At 40.2% G+C, this 22875-nt stretch overlaps 2 protein-coding genes across 3 annotated transcripts in view; one reads left to right on the plus strand and one right to left on the minus strand.

Annotated features, from left to right (window-relative positions):
* LOC137250450 (kelch-like protein 5) lies at nucleotides 1-19836 on the plus strand. Its single transcript, XM_067783289.1, has 8 exons — nucleotides 1-665; nucleotides 15390-15753; nucleotides 15817-16203; nucleotides 17665-17966; nucleotides 18038-18245; nucleotides 18528-18650; nucleotides 18719-18949; nucleotides 19472-19836. The coding sequence occupies exons 1-8, from the start codon at nucleotides 418-420 to the stop codon at nucleotides 19547-19549; spliced, it is 1941 nt and encodes a 646-aa protein (XP_067639390.1). The 5' UTR covers nucleotides 1-417; the 3' UTR covers nucleotides 19550-19836.
* Nucleotides 19356-22875, minus strand: part of Dsor1 (mitogen-activated protein kinase kinase 1) — a 14770-nt gene continuing 11250 nt past the window's right edge. For both annotated transcript variants that reach the window (XM_067783291.1, XM_067783290.1), the window contains exons 4-5: nucleotides 20731-21057; nucleotides 19356-20681 (exon numbers count right to left, since the gene is read on the minus strand). In XM_067783291.1, the coding sequence (XP_067639392.1) occupies nucleotides 20568-20681; nucleotides 20731-21057 (441 nt within the window). In that variant the 3' untranslated portion in view covers nucleotides 19356-20567. The remainder of the gene's footprint in view (nucleotides 20682-20730; nucleotides 21058-22875) is intronic.

Consider the following 22875-nt stretch of genomic DNA (forward strand, 5'->3'; position numbering starts at 1 on the left):
TGTAAATGTGAATGCAATAAAGAATTGAAGACTAATATTTATGGAATCAGCTTCAATAGGTTTAGTTGCCTCAAATGCAACACACTTAAACAATAAATTCGCACAACAAAGAAGTTGTTAAACTCCAACGATTTGTTAAGTGCATATAATTGACCATGTTGTATACATAATCAGACACATCGTTCTGCTGCATTTCAACGAATTGGTGATCCTTTTTGTTTACGCCGCTACTGAACACAAAAAACAGCAAAGGAAAGGAAAATAATCAAATTACGCGTATAGAAAGTAAAAGATCAGCGGTTGCTGCGGCTAAATGTCACAAAATTGTTTACGGAAAATATAATTACGCTGTATCATAGCTACATGCATAGAAGGAAGAACAATTGGTATACTAATTAGAAAAACTACGACTGAAAAATGTCCACAAATAAAGAGAGCCCAAGTCGTGAATCCATGACATCGTCTTCTGCACCGATATCTTTGCTAGCCGATGGCGAATCCTTAACCCGTGACTACAGTTTAGGTAGCCTCACATCTGCTGTAAGCCAAGATGAATATTTCCGTTGTCGTGATCATGCAGAAAGTGTACTGAAACGTTTACAGATGTATTTGGATAGTCATCAACTTTGCGATGTTGTATTAATTGCTGGAATCGATGGTAGAAGGCAAGTGCATATGTACATTATATTTTATATCATTGTAGTTATGTATGTACATTTGTTTATATTCAGGTTTTTGTATGTATGTATATGATGAAGCATTTCTGCCAATAGCGGATAAAATGCACTTCCGCTATAAGAAACAAAGAAATTGTTGCATCCAATTATAAAATAATTTTTTTTAAATATGTCACGCAAAATAGTGGGGGTGTGTGTCGAACCAACAAGCAAAGGCAGGAATAGTTTCGAGAGGAAAAATTAATCTACACACATACATTAACGAAGGGATTAATAAAATTTCGTCCAGAAAAATTAGACTGTAAACTATTTTTTATAACCTTTTATTTTTAGTATTTTTACTCAATTATTCATGGAAGTTTTATTGTAAAAATCTTTATAAACCTTATATATTTTTAATGAACACATACTAGGCATCTCTCGGAGTCTTCGATATACAACTCGGAGTCTTCGATATTATTTTATTTATTATTAGCTTCTTTATTTAGCCGTAGCTATTTAATACTTTCAGGTACAGTTTAGTAATACAAAATCGTAAATCTTAGCAATAGCTAATTGGCTCATTGTGAGCTATAATGTTCTCTAATATGATATATTATCAGTCTTAAATACATTAATTTTTCTTTCGTTTTTTTATTGCTTGGCAATTCGTTAAAAAGTTTTAGACCTTTATACATTAAAACATTTTGTGCTTTATTGGATTTATGAAATTTAATTCTAAAATCATTCTTGTTCCTTAAGCCGTAAGGTTGCACATCTCCTACATATGCTATCTGGCTCGTTAAGTACTTTGGTAGTAGGTGATATTTCATTTTAAACACAAAAAGAAGTACGTTCACTCAACTGACGGAAAAATATCTGCAAAGCATCAACAAAAAAAGTAGTTGTATTAACGATAAGGACACTTCCCGTAGGTTTTGGGGAGTGTTATCGATGTTGATGGGCCTTTGCCGGATATACATAGATCCGCTACGTTCCGGTAACAAAGCACCTCTAAGGCTAGTCGGGCCATCTCGGGGACGATTAAATAACGGCATTAAACCTTCTGGGCCATCATAGTGTCATAGTAAACTTATATTTGTTTTTTAAGTAGACCTGTTTAATTTGAATTAGGATTAGTAATCAATTAGTTCGATTGCCAATAATTATTTTAATGTATTTCCAAAAAGGATTATAATAATTATTTTTTTCTGGAATTGAAAAATAATTTTTTAATTTGGAATAGAAGATAGCAGATAAGTAGATCCATTTCCATGATTCTGACAAAAACATTTGCAGTTTTGCTCTTGTTACTATTTTTTTGTCTTATGCTGTTTTGACTAGCACTTTAGAATAATTTTGTCAAATTGTTGTGCTGGAAAATTAAATAAAAATATAATACAAATACACAAATTTTCCACTCAGTATTTAAATGATTAAATTTTGAATTTCCTTACACATAAATACAATTTGAATATTCTTTCTGACTAAATAATGAGTTATCATACAATTGAACACAAGAAATAATCAAATATGAATACTTTTGATGATCAAAAACTGAAAAACATTTTTCGATCACTTTTTGGAATCATTTTTGAAGTCCTTTGCTGATTAAATTTTAATATTTCATGATTTTTATCAAGAATAATCAAATATGCTTACCTTAGATGATTAAAAACTGAATATAGTTTTTCAATCGCATTCTGGAATCATATTTGAATCAAATGTGTTTACTTTAGGTGATCAAAAATTTATAATCATTTTTAATTCAGCTTTCTGAATCTTTTCTGACTATATTTGTTGACTGAATAATGAATTTTATACTGGATATCAAATATGAATAAAAAGGCTTTCGAAATAGGAATCATAAATGATTATTCAAGAATAATCACATTTAAGGTACATTTTTCTCCCGACGATTAGGTTGGACTGAGCGGTCTATGGGGACCTCAGACTGAATGAGTCTGTAGTGTTACCAGAAGTTTATTTAACGACCAAACAAAAAACCAGAACTAAAGTTATAAAATAACTGCTGCCTCTTGGCAAATGCTAGAAGCTTTCTAGGACCTACTCCACTTGCAGCTTCTGAGACTTATAGTCCTCTCTCAAAAATATTTTTCAAAAATTTCCCATTTCGGGATTGGCACAAAAACGCCCTATTTCAGAATTAGGGTGAAGAACGCCTTATATCAATGCTTTTCATTAACTTTCTCTTATGTCAAAATGTATTGAACCTATGCTCAGATAGGGAGGTTTTGAAACAAATTTTGATATAGTGTATTATTGAATAAAATTCTGACATACGACATTCTTCAAACAAATTGTGAAATAATCGCCGAACCAACATAACTATCAATTCACGAAATATTTAGTAGAAAATGAATTATTTCCCCCAAGACCTGTTGGCATTTACAAATGTACCATCACTACTAATATATGTACTTCTAAAGGTACTTTCTACTACAATTTTCGCTGAAGGGGATTGCATTATTCCTCATTTTCCTTCGTAAAAGCAACCCGTTCAGATTTCCCAATTTGGGAGTGTCAAAGCTCTGTCATCATGGGAGAACAAACCTCTAGTAATTGAATCATGGAACCATTTCGAAGCCTTTATCATCAGTATGCTTTCCAACAAAAAGCAATTATTATTTGAACCTATTTTCTCTGTATTTTTCTTGTATCCAAAAATAATAAAAAAAAAACTTTTTTTTGTTTCTTTTTAATCAACTTTTGGAGTAACCAACTTATCGAACTTTTCTTAATACCCTCATATATACATAGGCACTTACACTTGTATGTATGAACTTAGCGAAATAAACGTAGAAATACTGCGTCACAAGTGATCTGGCATACGGAATTTGTTCATTATCTTTATTTTTATAATTACATTAGGATGTACGTTGTTTCCTAATTAGGTTTGTGGAGAAGAATGGCTCTTACTAACAATAGCTATTTTAGATTGCGTAGGAAACTGAAAAATAAAGTCCTCTGTAGAATAATTAAGGCCACATTCTATAAGTGTCTTAGTATACCTGACCTGGTGTAAGGCTCTGAATATTGAGTGAAGTCTGGAGAACATGGTACGGCCTTGAGAATATTCAGGTTAAAAGTTTAGGTGCAAAAAGTTTTCCTATCAATTGGCGTCAGATGATTGGCTACGCGACGATCAAAATCGCTATGCGATTAAGCGAAATAAAAAAACAAATATGAAATAGAGCGCTTTCAAACGAGATTAGTAGTATTTGTTGTTGTTCTTTTGAACGAAAAGCATTCCTCAAAGGTTTAGGGAGTATGGTTCGGATATGGATGTTCCTTTTCCGGATACAAATTGGTCGGACTGTTTTGAAACCGTTTCTTTATACACCCTCAAACCATTGGGTCTGTAGATTTTAGTCACGTCTACGACAGGCATGCCTACAGCGGAAATATTCTAAATCTCTCAACCTAATGGGGTCGGCAACTGGTAACTCTACTACTCAGCGATGCAATGGATGCAAAACTATTTCATATATATTACTTATTTCTTTAAGACTAGCCACCTTACTCATAAAAAAAGTAAAACAGGTTTATAAAGCCGTTAATTTGGAACTTTCTGTTTGAAAAAAGAAAAACTTAAAATCATTGTAAACTTTAAAAATTCTTAAAATTTTGGCTACTCGAAAAATTAAAATTAAAAAGAAAAAGCTTCAAATAATCAAACAAAATATCTGATGTCTTACAAACGGAGCAAATCACCCTAATACTCAGGCTTGTGGATGTGCCTCCAAAACATGATGAATACAGTTGTAACTAATTGTATAGTGCGCTTCGTTCTTTGTCTACAAATGTAGTACTTTGCCAAGAGAAGTGAGATCAAACAAAGAAATGCCCTGCTAGTTCGATAATTGTATAGTCATCTTGGCTAGTCGTTACAGCGCCCCTACAACATGCCATTGTTTTTTACGTTTTGGGTCATCTACCATGGAATGACAACTATCTTATAGAGCATACTATGTATGAAGAAAGATTGTTGTGAATTATAAACAAATAAAAATACTTGCACGGGCTCTCTCCGCAATTGCATGCTCTGTTAGACGCTGAAGGTGGAGGTACGATTATGCACGGTTTATATACAAAACACTTCGTTTTTGTTTTGTTTTGATTAAATTGTTTTTATTTCCAGACTGACTATTTTAGAGTACAAAACACGATTGCGCAGTCGAAGAAGGGATGTTGATGTAGGGAAAGGCAATCGCATATACATGTGCAGACAGGTAAACCCATGCGCACATTCCCCCGTTTTGATAACATTTTGTGTTTTGATTAATGTGTAAGCATGTCCATATGTATGTATGTAGGTTAGGTTAGGTTAAGAGGGCGTGCGTGGGTATTACCCACACTTCCACTCGGAGTAATTTTTGTCCATTGTGAGTGCCCTCAGTGAGTGCAGGGGGGCGGCACATTCGTTTAACAACAACAAAAACCTCCTAGTGGTCCTCAACGAACCACTTGCTTTCCTTGATGAATCCAAGAAGAAGCGAGACGTCCACCTACCCAACCTCTGCCAGGATGTCGCCGAACCGTGAGCCCAGAAATCTGAGCCTTCTTTTTTGAAGCGCTGGACATCGGCAGAGAAAGTGGTAGATCGACTCCGCTTCCTCATCCTGACAGCTTCTGCAGCAGAGGGAGCTTGTTGGTATTTGCCACCGTCGTCGTGATGAAACCCGTAAGTACCCTCACCCCAGATTTGTTCAGTTTGAGAAGGAAGCTGTTGTCTTTCCTATCCAAGCATGGACATAAGGACCTTGAGACTTCGCAGTCAACCCTTTTAGTCCATAGCAAGTACGTTGCCCTGTTGTTGTTGTTGTTGTTGTTGTTGTAGCAGTGCTTCGCCCCACCTAACAGACGCGACCGATCACAAACTGTCATCAATATCATCTAACGGGAGTCCAAGGAAACTTGCTGTTTCAACAGGGGTGGACCATAGGGAAAGGGGTGTTAGAGGCGTTGGTTCCACATTACAATTAAAGAGATGGTTGGTGTCATGTGGGGACACATTGCAAGCGGGGCATACATTTTGTATGTCGGGGTTGATTCTGGATAGGTAAGAGTTTAACCTGTTACAGTATCCAGAACGAAGTTGAGCCAGAGTGACACGCGCTTCCCTGGGGAGTATGCGTTCCTCTTCCGCAAGTTTTGGATACTTTACTTTGAGTACTGGGTTCACCGGGCAATTCCCGGCATAAAGGTCCGACGCCTGTTTGTGGAGTTCACCAAGGACCTGCTTGTGTTTTTCCGCTTCATACGGCTGTGTTCTCAGATGCCGTATTTCCTCAAAATGCTTACGGAGATGACTCCTTAAGCCCCTAGGCGGTGCTGGCTCGTCAATCAGATGTCTGTTGGGATGCCCAGGTTTCTGGGTATTCAACAGGAACTGTTTGGTCAGCATCTCGTTTCTTTCCCTGATGGGGAGTATTCTCGCCTCATTATGTAGATGGTGTTCTGGGGACATAAGAAGACAGCCCGTTGCAATTCTGAGAGCAGTATTTTGGCAGGCCTGTAGCTTCTTCCAGTGGGTGATTTTTAGGCTTGGCGACCATATGGGTGACGCGTAGCACGTAATCGGCTGGCTAATTGCTTTGTATGTAGTCATGAGCGTTTCTTTATCTTTTCCCCAGGTACTGCCAGCAAGGGATTTGAGGATTTTGTTACGGCTCTGAATTCTCGGAACAATTGCGGCTGCGTGCTCACCAAAATGTAGATCCTGATCAAACGTCACACCCAAGATTTTGGGGTGTAGGACAGTCGGTAGCGTAGAGCCATCGACGTGGATGTTCAAAATGGTCGACATTTGGGACGTCCATGTTGTAAATAAGGTCGCGGAAGATTTAGTCGGTGATAATGCCAGGTTTCGCGAGGCGAAAAAACTGGAGAGATCAGGGAGGTAGCCGTTTATTTTATTGCATAGCTCATCGATCTGTGGGCCTGGGCCTGTGGCCATTACTGTGCAGTCGTCGGCGTAGGAAACGATTGTGACTCCTTCCGGTGGTGAAGGTAGCTTAGATATGTAGAAATTAAACAAAAGTGGGGATAGGACACCACCCTGTGGCACCCCTTGTTTAATTTTCCTTGGCTTTGATGTTTCGTTTCTAAATAGCACCGATGCCTGCCGACCACCCAGATAATTTGCGTTCCACCTTTTAAGACATGGGGGAAGGGTAGACCCTTCCAGGTCTTGCAGTAACGAGCCATGGTTGACCGTATCAAAAGCTTTTGATAGGTCTAGCGCTACGAGTACTGTTCTATGGTGGGGGTTTTGATTTAAACCGCAATTTATCTGGGTGCTAATGGCATTTAGCGCGGAGGTAGTGCTATGGAGTTTTCTGAAGCCATGCTGATGGGAGGCTAGTTGCAAATTTGCTTGGAAATAAGGGAGCAAAATGGCTTCGAGCTTCTTTGCTACTGGCGATAGGAGAGATATCGGACGATACGACTCTCCTATGTTAGCTGGTTTACCAGGCTTTAGTAGCGGGACCACCTTGGCCATTCTCCATTTCTCGGGTATGACAAAGGTGGAAAGAGACAGGTTGAAGACCTGCGCTAAATATTTGAAACCCTCTTTCCCTAGGCTTTTAAACATCGGCATGGCTATGCCGTCTGGGCCCACTGCTTTGGATGGTTTAGCGCGACCAATGGCGTCCTCAACCTCTTTAGCGGTGATGGTGATTGGTGACGCGCTGAATTTGTGTTTATGTGCGTGTCTGTTGGCCCTCCGTCTAACTTTGTCGACCGTAGAATGCATTATATATTGTCGGCAGAAAGCGCTCGCGCATTTTTTCGCATCCGACAGCACTTTGTCGCCAAAGGCGATGGAAACTTTGTCTTTGTGCTTAGTCGGATTCGATAGGGACTTTACGGTGGACCAAAGTTTACCCACACCGGTAGAGAGGTTACAACCTCTTAGGTGCTCCTCCCATTTCGCCCGCTTGTGTTCATCCACAAGCAATCTGATGCGTTGGTTTATATCCCTTATTTGGGGGTCGCCTGGATCAAGCTGCCTTATAAGGTCACGTTCTCTCGCTAAGTTTGCGGCCTCCGCCGGGAAGTGGGGCCGGATTTCGGGAATTCTCCCGGCGGGAATGAAACGTGCCGAGGCGGATTCAATGACCTTGCGGAAGGCACGCTCCCCTTGGCGGGCATCAGTCGGGATAGGGAGGGCAGCAAAGAGGTTGTCTGTAAAGGATTTATATTCTTCCCACTTTCCTTTTTTAAAGTTTATCAAAGTGCGTTTTTCGGTGACGATGAAGTCGGCGGTACGCTCGAGCGAAACAAGTATAGGCAGGTGGTCGGATGCCAATGATACCATCGGCTGCCAGTTGACGCAGTTTACGAGTTCTGCGCTCACGATTGAGATATCTGGCGAACTGTGACAGCTTCTTACCATACGTGTGGGGGCGTCTCCGTTTATTGTGCAGAACGTCGTTTCTTCTATTTGATCCGCCAACATCTCGCCCCTACTGTCCGCCCGCAAATTTGATGCCATAGATCATAATGGGCATTGAAGTCGCCTAAAATAATGCGATTGTTTCCAGTGAGTAAGGCTCTGATATTAGGGCGGTATCCACCGGGGCAACAGGTGGCAGGGGGGATGTAGATGTTGATAATTTCTAGGTTTGCATCGCCTGACCGGACAGATAGGCCTTGACGTTCTAAGACGTTGTCCCTGCGGTCGATGCCAGGATCAAATATGTGATATTGCACAGAGTGGTTTATTATAAACGCGAGGCCGCCTCCATTTCCGCTCTCGCGATCTTTTCTGTGGACATTATACCCAGAGCAGGTCTGCAATGCAGATCGTGCTGTGAGTTTAGTCTCTTGAATCGCAGCAATGCGGATGTTGTGCCGCTTCATGAAATTGACTATCCGTAATCTTCCCAGTTAGTCCATTACAGTTTAACTGCAGAATTCTGAAGTGCATGAGGGGAGACGTCGCCACTCTGGGGTTAAGTGACGGGTGACTACGCCTGGGTTGAGGAAGGCCAGGACGCAATTGCTGTTGTGGCCCTGGGACTGGGCGTCCTTGGGCAAGCATTGGGGTACCCGGATGATTTGGGTTTGCGACCTGGCAACATGGCGCGATGAAACCCGTCGAGGGGTTGCCGTCGCGGAGACCAGAACATCTAGGAAAGTGGCACCACCCAAGGCAGGAGCTGCATTGGGCGGATGTCGCAAACATATATATTCTGTGCTGGCAAACGGTGCAAACGGAGGTAGGGACTAAGAGTCTGGTTCCCTGACCTACACGATTGCTGCCGGAAAAGAGGGAGGGGGGGGGGGGGGGGGGGAGAAGACGGGGGCAGGGGCTGTTGCTCAGCATTGCTTCCGACTCTACTACGAAGATTGTAGTTATGAGTGGTAGCAGCTGTTTGAGTTGTTGGCGCCGTAAGGCGCGAGCAGCAGCGGGTACTTGTTGTGGCTTGCTGAGCAGCAGGGCTGCTGGAAGGTAATGGGGGGCGCTTAGACGTAGACTACGGGGCGCCCTTGGGCGTGAACAGCAAGGAGCCACAAAAGATTTATAAAAGTTACGTGGACGTCGGGTTTCGGGATCAAGCCCAGAACAACCTGTCCGATGCAACCATCCCTTACACGAGACACACTGAACAGAGTATGACCGTCCTAAAAAGATTATTTTCCGGCAGATGCAGCAAAACCATTTCTCAGGACCGGGGTCAGGAGACGAACCCGGATTGGATTCGATACCTTCCCGGAGCAAGAGAATATGGAGCAGTCCTGCCTCAAGGAGCTGCTGGGAGGATGACAATTTGTGGGAGGGACGAAACAAATTAAATGGGGTTACACTGAAATGACAGTCCTTGGTCGGGAAAAATCCCGAGTCGCTCCGGTACATAGAACCGACTGCCTTGGGAAGCCCTGTTGTCATATTCCTTGATTCTCCCCAGAAGATAACGCAGCGGTGGTCGGACGGAGCTGACCACCTCACTTGTGTCCAAATCGGAATCTTTCCTGGTCATCTCATCTGCGAGTTCATTCTCTTCAATACCGCTGTGCTCAGGGACCCAGCAAAGGAAGACATTGAGATAACTTATAGAAGCCAGATACGCTCTACATTGCTACAACAACAACAACGCCCTACACCTCCGAGTACATCCCAGCTGCAGTTCCCTTTTCCATTTCGAAGCCATCGGTGTATATTGTGATGCCCCTACCCCATTGTCTAGGCCTACTTTCCATTCCTCCCTTGAGGGATATCGTATGTTCTGAATCTGGAAGTCCAAAACTGCTGTGTTATGGTCGGTTATTATATCGTCCAGAATCGTCGCCTGTCCGTGCTTAGCCGATTTCCATATGTTGGATTCTCTTAGTCGTAGAGCTCCTCTTGCGGCTAATCCCTGCACGAAGACTTGTAGACGCGTCAATTGCAAGATTACATTTAGCGCTTCCTGAGTTGCGCTGATCATGGTGCCTGACATTCCCAGGCATGTCAGCCTTTGTACCTTCCCGATCCTCTGTTGATTACTCTTTTTGTCTAGCGCCTTCCACCAGAGCAGAGCTCCATGTGTTATTATCGGTCAAATGACTATGTTGTATGTGCCATGAATAACATGTGTGCTAGATCTTTCTTTGATATCATCTCGACGTTCCTTCTCCAGCTTAATTTGGAATCGAGTATAATTCCAAGATATTTGGCTTCCGAAGATAGGTTTAACGCTGTGCCGTTTAGTCTCGGTAAGTTAATGGGGGGTACCTTTGTCTTTGTCGTGAACAGGACAAGTTCGCTTTTTGTTGGGTTTACCCCCAGCCCATTTTTTTCTGTCCATCACGAAGCGTGGCAAAGTGGCGTTTCCGTGAGATCGCTGATCGTTGGCAAGAATTTGCCTGTGATCAGAATCACTAAATTGTCGGCGTACGCAACTACCTTTATTCCTTTTCTTTTACAGATTTCTAGAATTTCGTTGACCACCAGTATCCAGAGAAGAGGCGATAGCGCCCCGCCTTGCGGTTGCCTCTGCTGGCCAATAGAACCAGTTCCTAAAGTTGCGTTGACAACTCTACTCCTAAGCATAGAATCGATCCACACAACTATAGAGCTTTTGTTCCACATTGTGTAAGAGCTTTGCAGATGGTCTCTGTCTGCACGTTGTTGAAAACGCCCTCAATGTCGAGGAAAGCTGCTAACGCGTATCCCTAGCAGTTCAGTAAGTTCTCGATGGCACTAACTGTCTCATGAAGGGCACTTTCAACTAATTTGCCTTTTTTGGTATGAGTGCTGAGATGCATGTATGTATGTATTTATTTGAAAATGTGTTCCTAGCACAACAATTTTGACATTATTTAACAGTGCTAGTCATGAATAGCATGAGCCATAAAAATTGAACATTTATAATAATAAATTATATTAATCAAATTAAATTAAATATAACGGATAATAGTGAAATATTTATGTATGTAAATGTAAATCTTGAAACTAAAGAAAAGTAATTAATAAATATTAAAAGACAGCAGTAGGCTGGTTATAGATCGAATAGTACTTAACAAATAAAGAAAGAAGACACAGAGAAAGGAAAAGGACTTAGAAATGAACAATTTAACAACAACAATTTGAGATCCAGTTTAAGAGTCGTTAAAAAATGATGTTAGCTCTTTTTGAAGTGCAGAGCATTACTTAAGAGCCGAATACTTGTGGGTAGGGAGTTCCAAAGACGTATTGCAGTAGCAAAGAATTGGCGCTCAGAGGTTAGCGTGCGGTATCTAATGTGCTTAAGAAGCACCGGTCTTGATGATTGCAGAAAAATAAGCTTACGATATAGATAGTCAGGTTCCTTCGTATGTATCAATTTATGGAGGAAGGACAATGTTTTGACTTTTAAAAGATTTTCGAAAGAAATGTTTAGCAACCTTTCAGCATGTTATGATACGTGGTCAATTCTTTTCAACCCATAAACATATCTAGCAATATTGTTGTAAACAACATTTAGTTTGTTCCTGCACAGATAGTCACAGTTTGAGTAAATCACACAACCATGGAGTAGCGTAGGTATTAAGTACGCTTTATCCAGAAGTAGTCTTATGTGCAAAGGCGTGAAATACTGTGTTAACCATAGTGTACGAAGCATTCCATACACTTGTCCAACCGTTCTAAAAATATGGTCTTTCCAAATGTTTTGTTAAAAATTACACCTAAGTTTTTCGCCGTATCTACGTATTCTATAACGGAATTGTCGAACATTCTCTAAATCATTAGTGGGAAAAGACCTTCTATGAATAACAATACATTTTGACTTATTCGGGTTTATACATAAGCCATTCATAGTAGCCCATGAAAATATTTGATTCAAATCGTGGTTTAAGTTACTTATGCACAAGCTAGTTTGATCACGAGGACAACACGTAAACAACTGCACATCATCAGCGTAGACATGAACATTACAATAATTAAGGACATCGGGTAAGTCATTGATATATAGAACAAATAAAAGAGGACCCAGGATAGAGCCTTGAGGGAAGCCTCTTAAGACATGTAGGAAGTCAGACTTTTCACCATCTATACATACTGCCTGAGTCCTATCGCCAATATGATCTTATAAGGGCAACTGCATGACCAGAGAAGTTAAATAAGTTTTCCAGCTTCCTACAGAGCAGAGTGTGGTCTACAGAATCAAAAGCTTCAGAGTGGTCAAGAAGTGTTAAGAAGGCAATGTAACTTTCATCCACTCGCTCACGAATTTCTTCTGTCACATATAATAGTGCCGTTGTACAGCTCCGCTTTGACCTGAGACCGGACTGACTGTCTGACAGGAGCTTGTATTTATGTACATATGATACGATTTGCCCATGTAGAATACGTTCAACGACCTTAGAGAGGAAAGGGAGTATGGCCATTGGTCGATACTCATTATTTTGTTTACGGATTGGAATAACTTTTACAGCTTTCCAGTATATTGGGAAGACACCGGTCGTCAAAATTGAGTTGACCAAGTAAGTAATGTGGGGAAGGATTTTGGGAGAATGACTTTTAAAAACTTTGAACATATGCCATCAAGCCCCATTGCGTTAGACTTCACAGAAAGTATGGCTTGGACAACATCACAATTATCGACTCAAACAAACTCGAAAGGGCTAGTGTCAACATTAACACGCACGGAGTAGTTATCAATACACACATTGTCGGCTGAGTTTGGTAGTCTTACAAAAGTATTATTTATTTCGTTGATGTCGACATCAGGGGGGTGAGACAGGTCACTTTTGGGCTTACCAATTCCTAATTGTTTGATTTTGTTCCACTTTTCTTTTGTATTCAAAGCAGAACTAAACTTATACTTAAAATAATTTGCCTTGGCCAGCCTTATGGCTTTGTTTGCAGTAAGCCGAGCTGTTTTAAAGCAGCTATGCGCTTCGACTGTTTTGTACCTTTTCCACCGTGAGTAGGCTTGGTTACGAAGGTGGATAAGGTGTTTTAATGTAGCATTGAACCAAGGGCTATTTTCTGTGTTTAGGTGTTTTTATTTTTAGTGGAACGTGATCATCGAATAACTTATTTATGTTATCCTGCAGAAACTGTCTGGTCATCAACCGATGTTAACGTACGAATCAAGCTCCATTCAACCGACTCAACGGACTCAGCAAGAGAATAATAATCTATACTTCTGTAATCGCGATACGCGAACGAACTTGGCCTACATGATGTTTGGAAGTTGTAGTTTAGGAATATCAGGTCGTGTTTTGAGAAGCAGGAGGCGGATAGTTGCGTGTAGTGAATCATTTTATGAAGATAATTGACAAAAAATAAATCTAATAGAGAAGAGTTAGTATTTGTGAAATTCGTTGGTATAGCACAGTTTGTGGGAAAAAGTCCCAGAGATTCCATGCTTTGTTTTAAAGTGGCATCCACCAGTAGGTTACTATTAAAATCTCCAGCGATGATAATATTGTCATAGTCTATTAGTAACGATTGAATAAATTCAATAAACGCGGAGAAATCTACTAGTCGATTCGGTCTGTACGCACAGCCGATAAGCCTACTATTATTCTCAGAAAAAATATAAACAAACACATATTCCACAGGATCACCTGGACTAGAACAACAACTCAATTTACAGGACATACTATTTTTTACATATATCGCAACACCACCACCATGACCACTTCTATCAACTCTTATGAAACGAAGAAAACCATGTTTCTGAAACACATATGACATCAATATCGGAGCCTTCTGACAGAAACCTCAACTCGTCAAGTTTTTTATAAAGGCTTTGCGCATTGATATGAACAACTTTCAGCCCGTTGGATTTTTTGCTGACTATGCGCAACAAAGTAGATAGACAGTCTTTGGAACTCGGGGACTCACTATCGGAAACCAACATTATAAAAATAATTAAGAGAATGATTTACACTGAATTTGGCTAACAACATAATTAAAGATTTTGTGATGTTTTAGAGAAGGAATAGATTAGAAGAGAGCAAAGAGAAATATTTATTAGCAGGAGGCTGTTAGTTAAGCCCTTGGTGGCCCTCCAGGGCGTTGTTCGCAACCGGCGTGTCGTCTTCACGAAAGGAAGTATTGTTTTCCGGGTAGAGACTGTCGAGAAAACTCAGCCTGGGGACTGCTTCGGGTCGGTCGCTGATTTTTCGCTTTATATGCACCATACCCCGCATTGTGAAGACCGATGAAACCTTTTTCCTCTTCTTTAGATGGATCGCAGCCTTGAAGATCTCATAGTTGTTTTTGGTCAGCGATGCATTAACAAAGATAGGCTCATTGGAATTTATTCCCACATGCACGAGTCGCAGCCCTTTGGTGTTGTTGTGGCGCCTGAAGCTCGCAACCGTTTTCAACTGCGTATTTCGGTCCGCGGATGAGTAAAATTTAATGATAACGGCCGGATCAACCGTACCGTGGGGTAGTTTACGTTTCGAACGAAAAACACTTTTTAGGGGGGGTGGCTGAAAGTTTAGCGTGAAGCAGAGGTGGTGGAAAATCTTTTGTAAGTTTTTCCCTTCCTCGAAGGGAATTCCATGAACTCGGACGTCGCATGCAGCAATTTGGAGTTCTTGCTTAGATATAAAGTTTTCCTGCTTACATACTCTGTTTTAGTGTGGCTATTTCATTTTCGAAGTGCCCAATCCTCTCAAACATACCCTCCATGCGATTATTTCTACCACTTAACTCGTTTAACTCCTTCTTCAGGCCTTCAAATTTATCTTCCAGGTTTCTCCATCATACGCTTGGAACCAGGTGGCAGCACAGCTGTAGATGGTATAATTTATTTGAGGCTATCAATCGATAGATGGCGCAAATGCGAATGTTGAATTACTGAAAGCTTTCAGCACAGGAATTTGCGGGAGATTTTCTGTTGTTGGTAGCTATATTATCAAACTTTCTTTATTGTACCACTGTTGTTATTGTATTATGACGAATATACTTGTGATTTTCATTAAATTCACTACAAATTATGAGTTTCAGCTGTACTGCGTCCTCCACACTTTTGGAGTTGCTAGAAATTTTGATACTTTTGAAAGTTTATCTTAAATTATCGACAGAAATGATAAAAATTTTGAATTATTTGCGCGCTCACTATAAGTAATAGGCGCTATTTGGGGTATTCTTTATCAAATAGAATTATTGTCCTCACATGAACTTCAAAATAGAGGAAACCCATAGATATATGTATGTAGTTCTCCCTACTTAAAAAATAAATTTAAATAATTTTTTTTTTAATCATTTCGTTTCAGAATACCTGCCCATCGTATAGTTTTATCGGCATCGAGCGCCTACTTTGCCGCCATGTTTACGGGTTCATTGCGTGAGACCAAAGAGCAGGAAGTCACACTTGGCGAAGTACATGGCGATGCACTACAAATACTAATACAATATTGTTATACGGGTTATATTGAATTGCGTGAAGATACTGTGGAAACCCTATTAGCCACTGCCTGCCTGCTACAATTAAATGCTGTAGTTACTGCCTGTTGTAATTTCCTTGCACGACAATTACATCCATCAAACTGCTTAGGTTTTGCATTTTTTGCAGAACGACAAAGTTGTACAACATTATTGCGCTTAGCCAAATCCTATACATGTCAGCATTTTATGCAAGTATGAACTGATATAATATAAAACTTGCTAAGATATTATAAAATTTTCTATTTTCTTTACAAGGTATGTAAAAATCAAGAATTCTTACAACTCGATTCCGAACAGCTGGGTAAATTAATATCCAGTGATGATCTCAATGTACCCACCGAAGAAGATGTTGTACACAGCCTCAAACTGTGGGTACAACACGACGCTATTAATCGTGAGAAACACATTCCTGAGTTATTGGCATTGGTGCGTTTGCCATTGTTGAAACCATCATTTATAATGGATCATGTTGAAACGCTGTGTAGTTCGAATGAATGTCAACAACTTGTTATGGAAGCGCTTAAATGGCATTTACTACCTGAACGACGTAATCTTTTAGCCTTGATAGCTTCAGAACGTACAAAACCACGCAAATCAACAGTTGGACGTTTGTTGGCTGTGGGCGGTATGGATGCGCACAAGGTATAATATATATCTACATAAATGGGCTTTTAAAATGCATAGCATTCGCAAAAATAGCCGTTCCCATTTAGAACTCAAAGGAAGAAAAATGGTTTCTTAGGACATAAGCTCTGTTTTGTAATTGGCGAACGTTTTCAAAATTTGATCAAAGAAACTTTTGTTACACTGTGTAATTATTTCAATCTAATTATCTGCTCACATGTATGTCTATGTGTGCATCATGGAAGTAGCTTACATTGGTAAATGGCGTAGTTTTTGCCTTGTGTGGTAAGTTGACTTTTGCTTTCGTTGTTGTAGCATACCTTTGCCCCATCCAGCAGGTGCGATCACTCACAAATTGTTGTTGTTGCGATAAGGACACTCGCCGTTACGTTCCGGTTACAAACACTATCTCGAGAACGATTTATTATGACCGCATTGAAGCTTCTAGGCCATACCGCCCAGGTGTTTAGCTTTGAGAACGGGGTTGACCGGGATTTGTTGGCACAGTAGTTTGGCGACTTCTTGGGGATGTCTCTGAGGGCCTTTTTAAGTTTCTTCATACGGATAAATTCTTGTATATTGTAAGTTCCTGGGAGGCGGGATCACTTTAATGAGATGTCTGTTGGGATGTCCCATTTCATTTGCTTTTGTTCGTTGCTTGTCACATATACTTGTTTGTGGCTACGTTTTTGTTGTTTGTACCTATGTAATTGCTTTCTCTTTTGTTAGTTTCAGAAGTTCGAATACTTCGTATTTGATTGTTCGTTTAGTATTCAAATGTTTAAGAATTTCATGTTTAAGCATGTTCAGGTGTCAGCCTTTTGTTGTACGTGAAGGACTTGTTGTTGTTGTAGCGATAAGGTTACTCCCCGAAGGCTTTGGGGAGTGTTATCGATGTGATGGTCCTTTGCCGGGTACAGACCCGGTACGCTCCGGTAACAGCACCATTCAGGTACTAGCCCGACTATCTCGGGAACGATTTATGTGGCCACATTAAACCTTCAGGCCAACCCTCCCTCCCCACCCCCAAGTTCCATGAGGAGCTTGGGGTCGCCAGAGCCTCGTCTGTTAGTGAAACAGGATTCGCCGCGGATAGATGAGGTTGACAATTGGGTTTGTAGAAGCAATATATATTGCGCTATACAGCCCCTTGAATCTCCCGTGAAGGACTCATTTTTGCCGATATTTATCTATGAAGTTCTCTGTTGTTCATTCAGATCTTCGACAAGTTTTTCAGTGTTTCTTACATACTCTTCTTTTTCGAACGTCTAGGTATCTTGTAATAATACTTCTTCTTCTTGCGCGGCAAACCCCGATTTAGTGTAAAAACTCCATATCGAAATAGAATTTCGAAATATATTTTTTTTAGATAAAAAAAAAAACAAGATTCAACTTATACACAAACCGTTTTTCATTCTGTTAAACAAAAATTTATTACATCTTTACACTGCTATTAAAACAAAATTAATATTTTTAAAGGGCGCCATAAGTATTGAAAGCTATTGTCCATACAATGACAAATGGTCGGTATGGAAAAATATGTCTGCACGTCGTTTACAATTCGGTGTAGCTGTGATGGATGATAAATTAGTGATAGTGGGCGGTCGTGATGGTTTAAAAACGCTCAATACAGTAGAGAGTTTAGACTTGAATACAATGGCATGGACAGCGTTAAATCCGATGGGTACACATCGGCATGGTTTGGGTGTTGCTGTGCTCGAAGGCCCACTTTATGCTGTGGGTGGACATGATGGTTGGAGTTATTTATCAACAGTTGAACGGTTGGTGTGCAAATGATTATTTACTTATAAATTAGTATTATTTAAAAATAATTATAAATATTTATTTTAAGTTGGGATCCAACTACACGCACCTGGAGCTATGTAGCTTCTTTGTCTTCGATGCGTTCTACAGCTGGTGTTGCAGTGCTTGGTGGACGTTTGTATGTCGTTGGCGGGCGAGATGGTTCGGTTTGTCATCGTTCAATTGAATGTTTTGATCCTCATACAAATAAATGGACTATGCGTGCACCAATGAATAAACGGCGTGGAGGTGTGGGGGTAAGTATTAGAACAAATTTTGTTTATTTTCATAACCAATTAGAAATGGGCGCGTGATAAGATGAGCAACGAGACACGCGGTGGACATATAAAAATATTCTGTGTGAGTAAATTTAAAAAATTCACGGGTGAGAATTTGTGCATATCGGAAGCATTTTCCGATTTTAAGATTTGTTTTGCTACGATATTTCAGTAATTTCACTATTTTATTGCGTTGCAAGCCAGTGTACTAAACTGATGCGTTCATGTTCTTAACTAACAATAACAACTTTTCTTATGCAGGTTGCCGTTGCCAATGGTTTCCTATATGCTTTAGGTGGTCACGATTGTCCAGCTAGCAATCCTTCGGTTTGTCGCACCGATACAGTTGAACGCTACGATCCAGCAACAGATTCATGGACACTGGTAGGCGTTTAATTAAAGTATATATACATTTTTTATTGTTAATACTCCTTGCCTCTCTGCACTTCTAGATTTGTTCGCTCAATGCAGGACGTGATGCTATCGGCTGTGCTTTACTGGGTGATCGTCTTATGGCAATTGGTGGTTATGATGGCAATCATTATTTAAAGACTGTAGAAGTATTTAATGCCGAAACAAATGAATGGGCACAAGCTGCACCGTTAACATACAGTCGCGCAGGCGCATGCGTTGTAGCAGTACCAAATGTTATACCACCAACACCACCTTTACACAGTGCAACAGTTTAGTTTTATATCTCATTTATATTTTTATGCATATTATATTATATTTATATATCGTTTTTTTTTTTGGTAATGCGAACATAACGAAAATCGCGCTTATAAGTAGATTTTTTTGTAGTTTTTAAAAGTTAGGAAAAAAAACAGATTCCAGTATAACTATTGTAAGAGCATGTTAATGGAACTTTGTTCGGATTTCAGTAAGCTATGAAGTACTGCGCTGCTAACTGCATCTCCCAACAGCTGCTTGTATATTTCGTTTACATCACTAAACATTCCGCAAATACGCATTTACTATGCATTCCACATACATATATACAATATATTTATACAATTCAAACGATCTAACCAATTCTGTTAACATACATACATACATGAATAAGTTTCAACTTAAATTATATTCACTGACTTGTTTTTTTTTTTATATTTTCTCTCTTTATCTTATTTCTTTATGTTTTTTCCTCACTCACATTCAAATTGTTACGTTTCCCTCTGATACACTTTTTTGGTCTTTGGAATTTATAGAAGAAATGGAAACCGGTCAGATTGAATCCGATGTGTTACAGACGCACCGTTGAATTTGTCGATTATTACAACTTATAAGAAAGCAGCTACATACTACATACAAGATGTATAACAATACTTTTTTGTTTTTATAATGCATTATATATTTTTACCATACGAGTATTTAGTATTAAGAATGCAAATGAAATCAAATTTTAATACTTATATATATATTTTAATGGATTTTTACTTTACATACGCATATATATATATATAGTATACATACATACTTCGTAATTATGTGTGCTCTAAACCTATAATTTGAATTTACAAATATGAGTATTTATTTCTTTAATAAAAAGCATATTTTATATGTACGAAAAAAATGTGTAAGCAGTTTTTTTCTATGCGCTGACATCGTCTTAGATTTACGAATTCACTCCAGAGCTTGTGCCGCTCCTGTTGTTGTTGTTGTTGTTGTAGCGATTAGGTTACTCCCCGAAGGCTTTGGGGAGTGTTATCGATGTGATGGTCCTTTGTCGGATACAGATCCGATACGCTCCGGTAACAGCATCATTAAGGTGCTGGCCCGACCATCTCGGGGACGATTTATATGGCCACATTAAACCTTCAGGCCATCCCTCCCTCCCCACCTAGTGAAACGGGATTCGCCGCTCGAAGGTGAGGTTGACAAGTGGGTTGGAGAAGCTATATATTGCGCTACACAACCCCTTGAATCTCTTGTGCCGCTCCTGACCAGGTACTGTTGAGCCATTATTGTTATTTTTTTCTCCATTAATTTGAGTCGAATATTAAATCTTTTTACAAATCAAATTTCGAATCGAGAAAATGGTCCCTAAATATGTACAAGGATTAGTTCAGTGGCTTCAATGAGTATAAAAATACGTGTAATACGGGGACTTTGGAGTCCTATCTTTCTAAACTGCGTAATGTGAATTCAAACCTTCCTGTCAATCCTCTCTTTAACTTGTTTAAAACTCGCTACAGTATCATAGAACCATTTCGGAATACAACTTTGTTATTGAGTACATTTATTAGAGGAAGAATGGTGTATAAATAAACTTAAAGTAAATGCACATCAATTTCAGTTAACTTTTTAATTAGGCGATGTATTTCGTTTCGGTGTAGAAGGTGGTAGATCCATTGTCTTACACACCCAACCAGCAATATCAACTTCCTCCACCTCAGCCTTACGTATCCAAGCATGATTCTACAAGACATTAAATGATTATTAAAATTAATTATAACAAATCACATACCAGCAGCGTTTTCAGATCAGCACGTTCATCTGGATTTTTCTTCAGACAAATATCAACAAAGTCTTTAAAATCATCAGTGAATATTTTATGCTCCAATCTAGGTGGCGGCTCATTGACGATGTAGTCTAGTAACTCAAAAATAGCCATAACTTTAGGTTCCACTAGAGTGTGCTGTCCATCTTCAGGATTATCGTTGAATATTGCTTCGAGTGTTTTAGCATCTGGTGGTGGTATAGGGTACATGCCAATTGCCATCTCAACTAAAGACAAACCGAGTGACCAAATATCCGATTGCACTGAGTAGTGAGTACCTTGTAGGCGTTCTGGCTGTAAGTAGGCAACCAAGTAAAGATTAAAATAATCACTGCACCGACTTGATTTCATTTTATGGACTTATTTTTTATTTTTTTTGAGTAGTACAGCAAAACCTTATATGGAGGTTTTGTGTGAGCTACAATCACTACAGGCAGTGATTCTGACAGAAAAGGCGTGCACACCAACCTTAAAAAAGGCTCGCGCACCGGCTAAGAAACTGGAAAATACCAACAGAGATTCAAACTCAAATAGCGAATAAAACAAATCTATTAAATGTCCTGTTGTTGTTCTTGTTGTTATTGTAGCAGGATTAGGATAGGTAAAGAGTTTAATCTGTTACAGTACCCAGATCGAAGTTGAGCTATATTGACGCTCGTTTCCCTAGGGAGAGTGCGTTCCTCTTCTACGAGTTCTGGGTATTTTCTTTAAGAACTGAATTCGCCGGGAATTTTCTGGCATAGAGGTTCGACGCCTGTTTGTGGATATCACTGGGGACCTGCTTGTGCTTTTTTGCTTCATACGGATGTGTTCTCAGGTGCCGTATTTCCACATAATGCTTACGGAGATGACCTCTTAAGCCCCTGAGATGTGTGGCCTCATGCAACAGCAACTGTTTGTTCAGCATTTCATTTCTCTCCCTAATGGGGAGTACTCTCGCCTCATTGTGCATGTGGTGTTCTGGGGAAGACAGCCCATAGCGATTCTGAGGGCAGTGTTTTGGCAGGCCTGTATTTTCTTCCAGTGAGTAACCTTTTGGCTTGGCGACCATATCGAGCACGCGTAGCATGCAATCGGCCGGCCAATTGATTTGTAAGTGGTTGTTGTTGTTGTTGTAGCAATGCTCGCCCCACCTAATAGCCGCGACCGATCACAAATTATCATCAATATCCTCTAACGGGAGTCCAAGGAAACTTGCCGTTTCAACAGGGGTGGACCACAAGGAAAGGGGTGTTAGAGGCGTTGGCTCCACATTACAATTAAAGAGATGGTTGGTGTCATGTGGGGACACATTGCAAGCGGGGCATACATAAGTAAGAGTAAGAGTTTAACCTGTTACAGTATCCAGAACGAAGTTGAGCAAGAGTAACACGCGTTTCATAGGGGAGTATGCGTTCCTCTTCCGCGAGTTTTGGGTACTTTTCTTTAAGTACTGGATTCACCGGGCAATTCCCGGCATAAAGGTCCGATGCCTGTTTATGGAGTTCACCAAGGACCTGCTTGTGTTTTTTCGCTTCATACGGCTGGGTTCTCAGGTGCCGTATTTCCTCAAAATGCTTACGGAGATGACTCCTTAAGCCCCTAGGCGGTGCTGGTTCATCAATCAGATGTCTGTTGGGATGCCCAGGTTTCTGGGTATTCAACAGGAACTGTTTGGTCAGCATCTCATTTCTCTCCCTAATGGGGAGTATTCTCGCCTCATTATGCAGATGGTGTTCTGGGGACATAAGAAGACAGCTCGTGGCGATTCTGGAAGCAGTATTTTGGCAGGCCTGTAGTTTCTTCCAGTGGGTAATTTTTAGGCTTGGCGACCATATGGGTGACGCGTAGCACGTAATCGGCTGGCTAATTGCTTGGTAAGTAGTCATGAGCGTTTCTTTATCTTTTCCCCAGGTACTGCCAGCGAGGGATTTGAGAATTTTGTTACGGCTCTGAATTCTCGGAACAATTGCGGCTGCGTGCTCACCAAAATGTAGATCCTGATCAAACGTCACACCCAAGATTTTGGGGTGTAAGACAGTCGGTAGCGTAGTGCCATCGACGTGGATGTTCAAAATGATCGACATTTGGGACGTCCATGTTGTAAATAAGGTCGCGGAAGATTTAGTCGGT

Source organism: Eurosta solidaginis, chromosome 4, assembly GCF_040869045.1.
Source record: "Eurosta solidaginis isolate ZX-2024a chromosome 4, ASM4086904v1, whole genome shotgun sequence".
NCBI lineage: Eukaryota > Metazoa > Arthropoda > Insecta > Diptera > Tephritidae > Eurosta > Eurosta solidaginis.

Excerpts from the sequence above, each read along its gene's own strand:
- LOC137250450 (XM_067783289.1), top strand. The coding sequence starts at position 418 with ATGTCCACAAATAAAGAGAGCCCAAGTCGTGAATCCATGACATCGTCT. Across the intron at positions 18,651-18,718 it reads CAACAGATTCATGGACACTG|ATTTGTTCGCTCAATGCAGG; the intron begins GTAGGCGTTTAA and ends CTGCACTTCTAG. Across the intron at positions 18,950-19,471 it reads CACCTTTACACAGTGCAACA|AAGAAATGGAAACCGGTCAG; the intron begins GTTTAGTTTTAT and ends TGGAATTTATAG.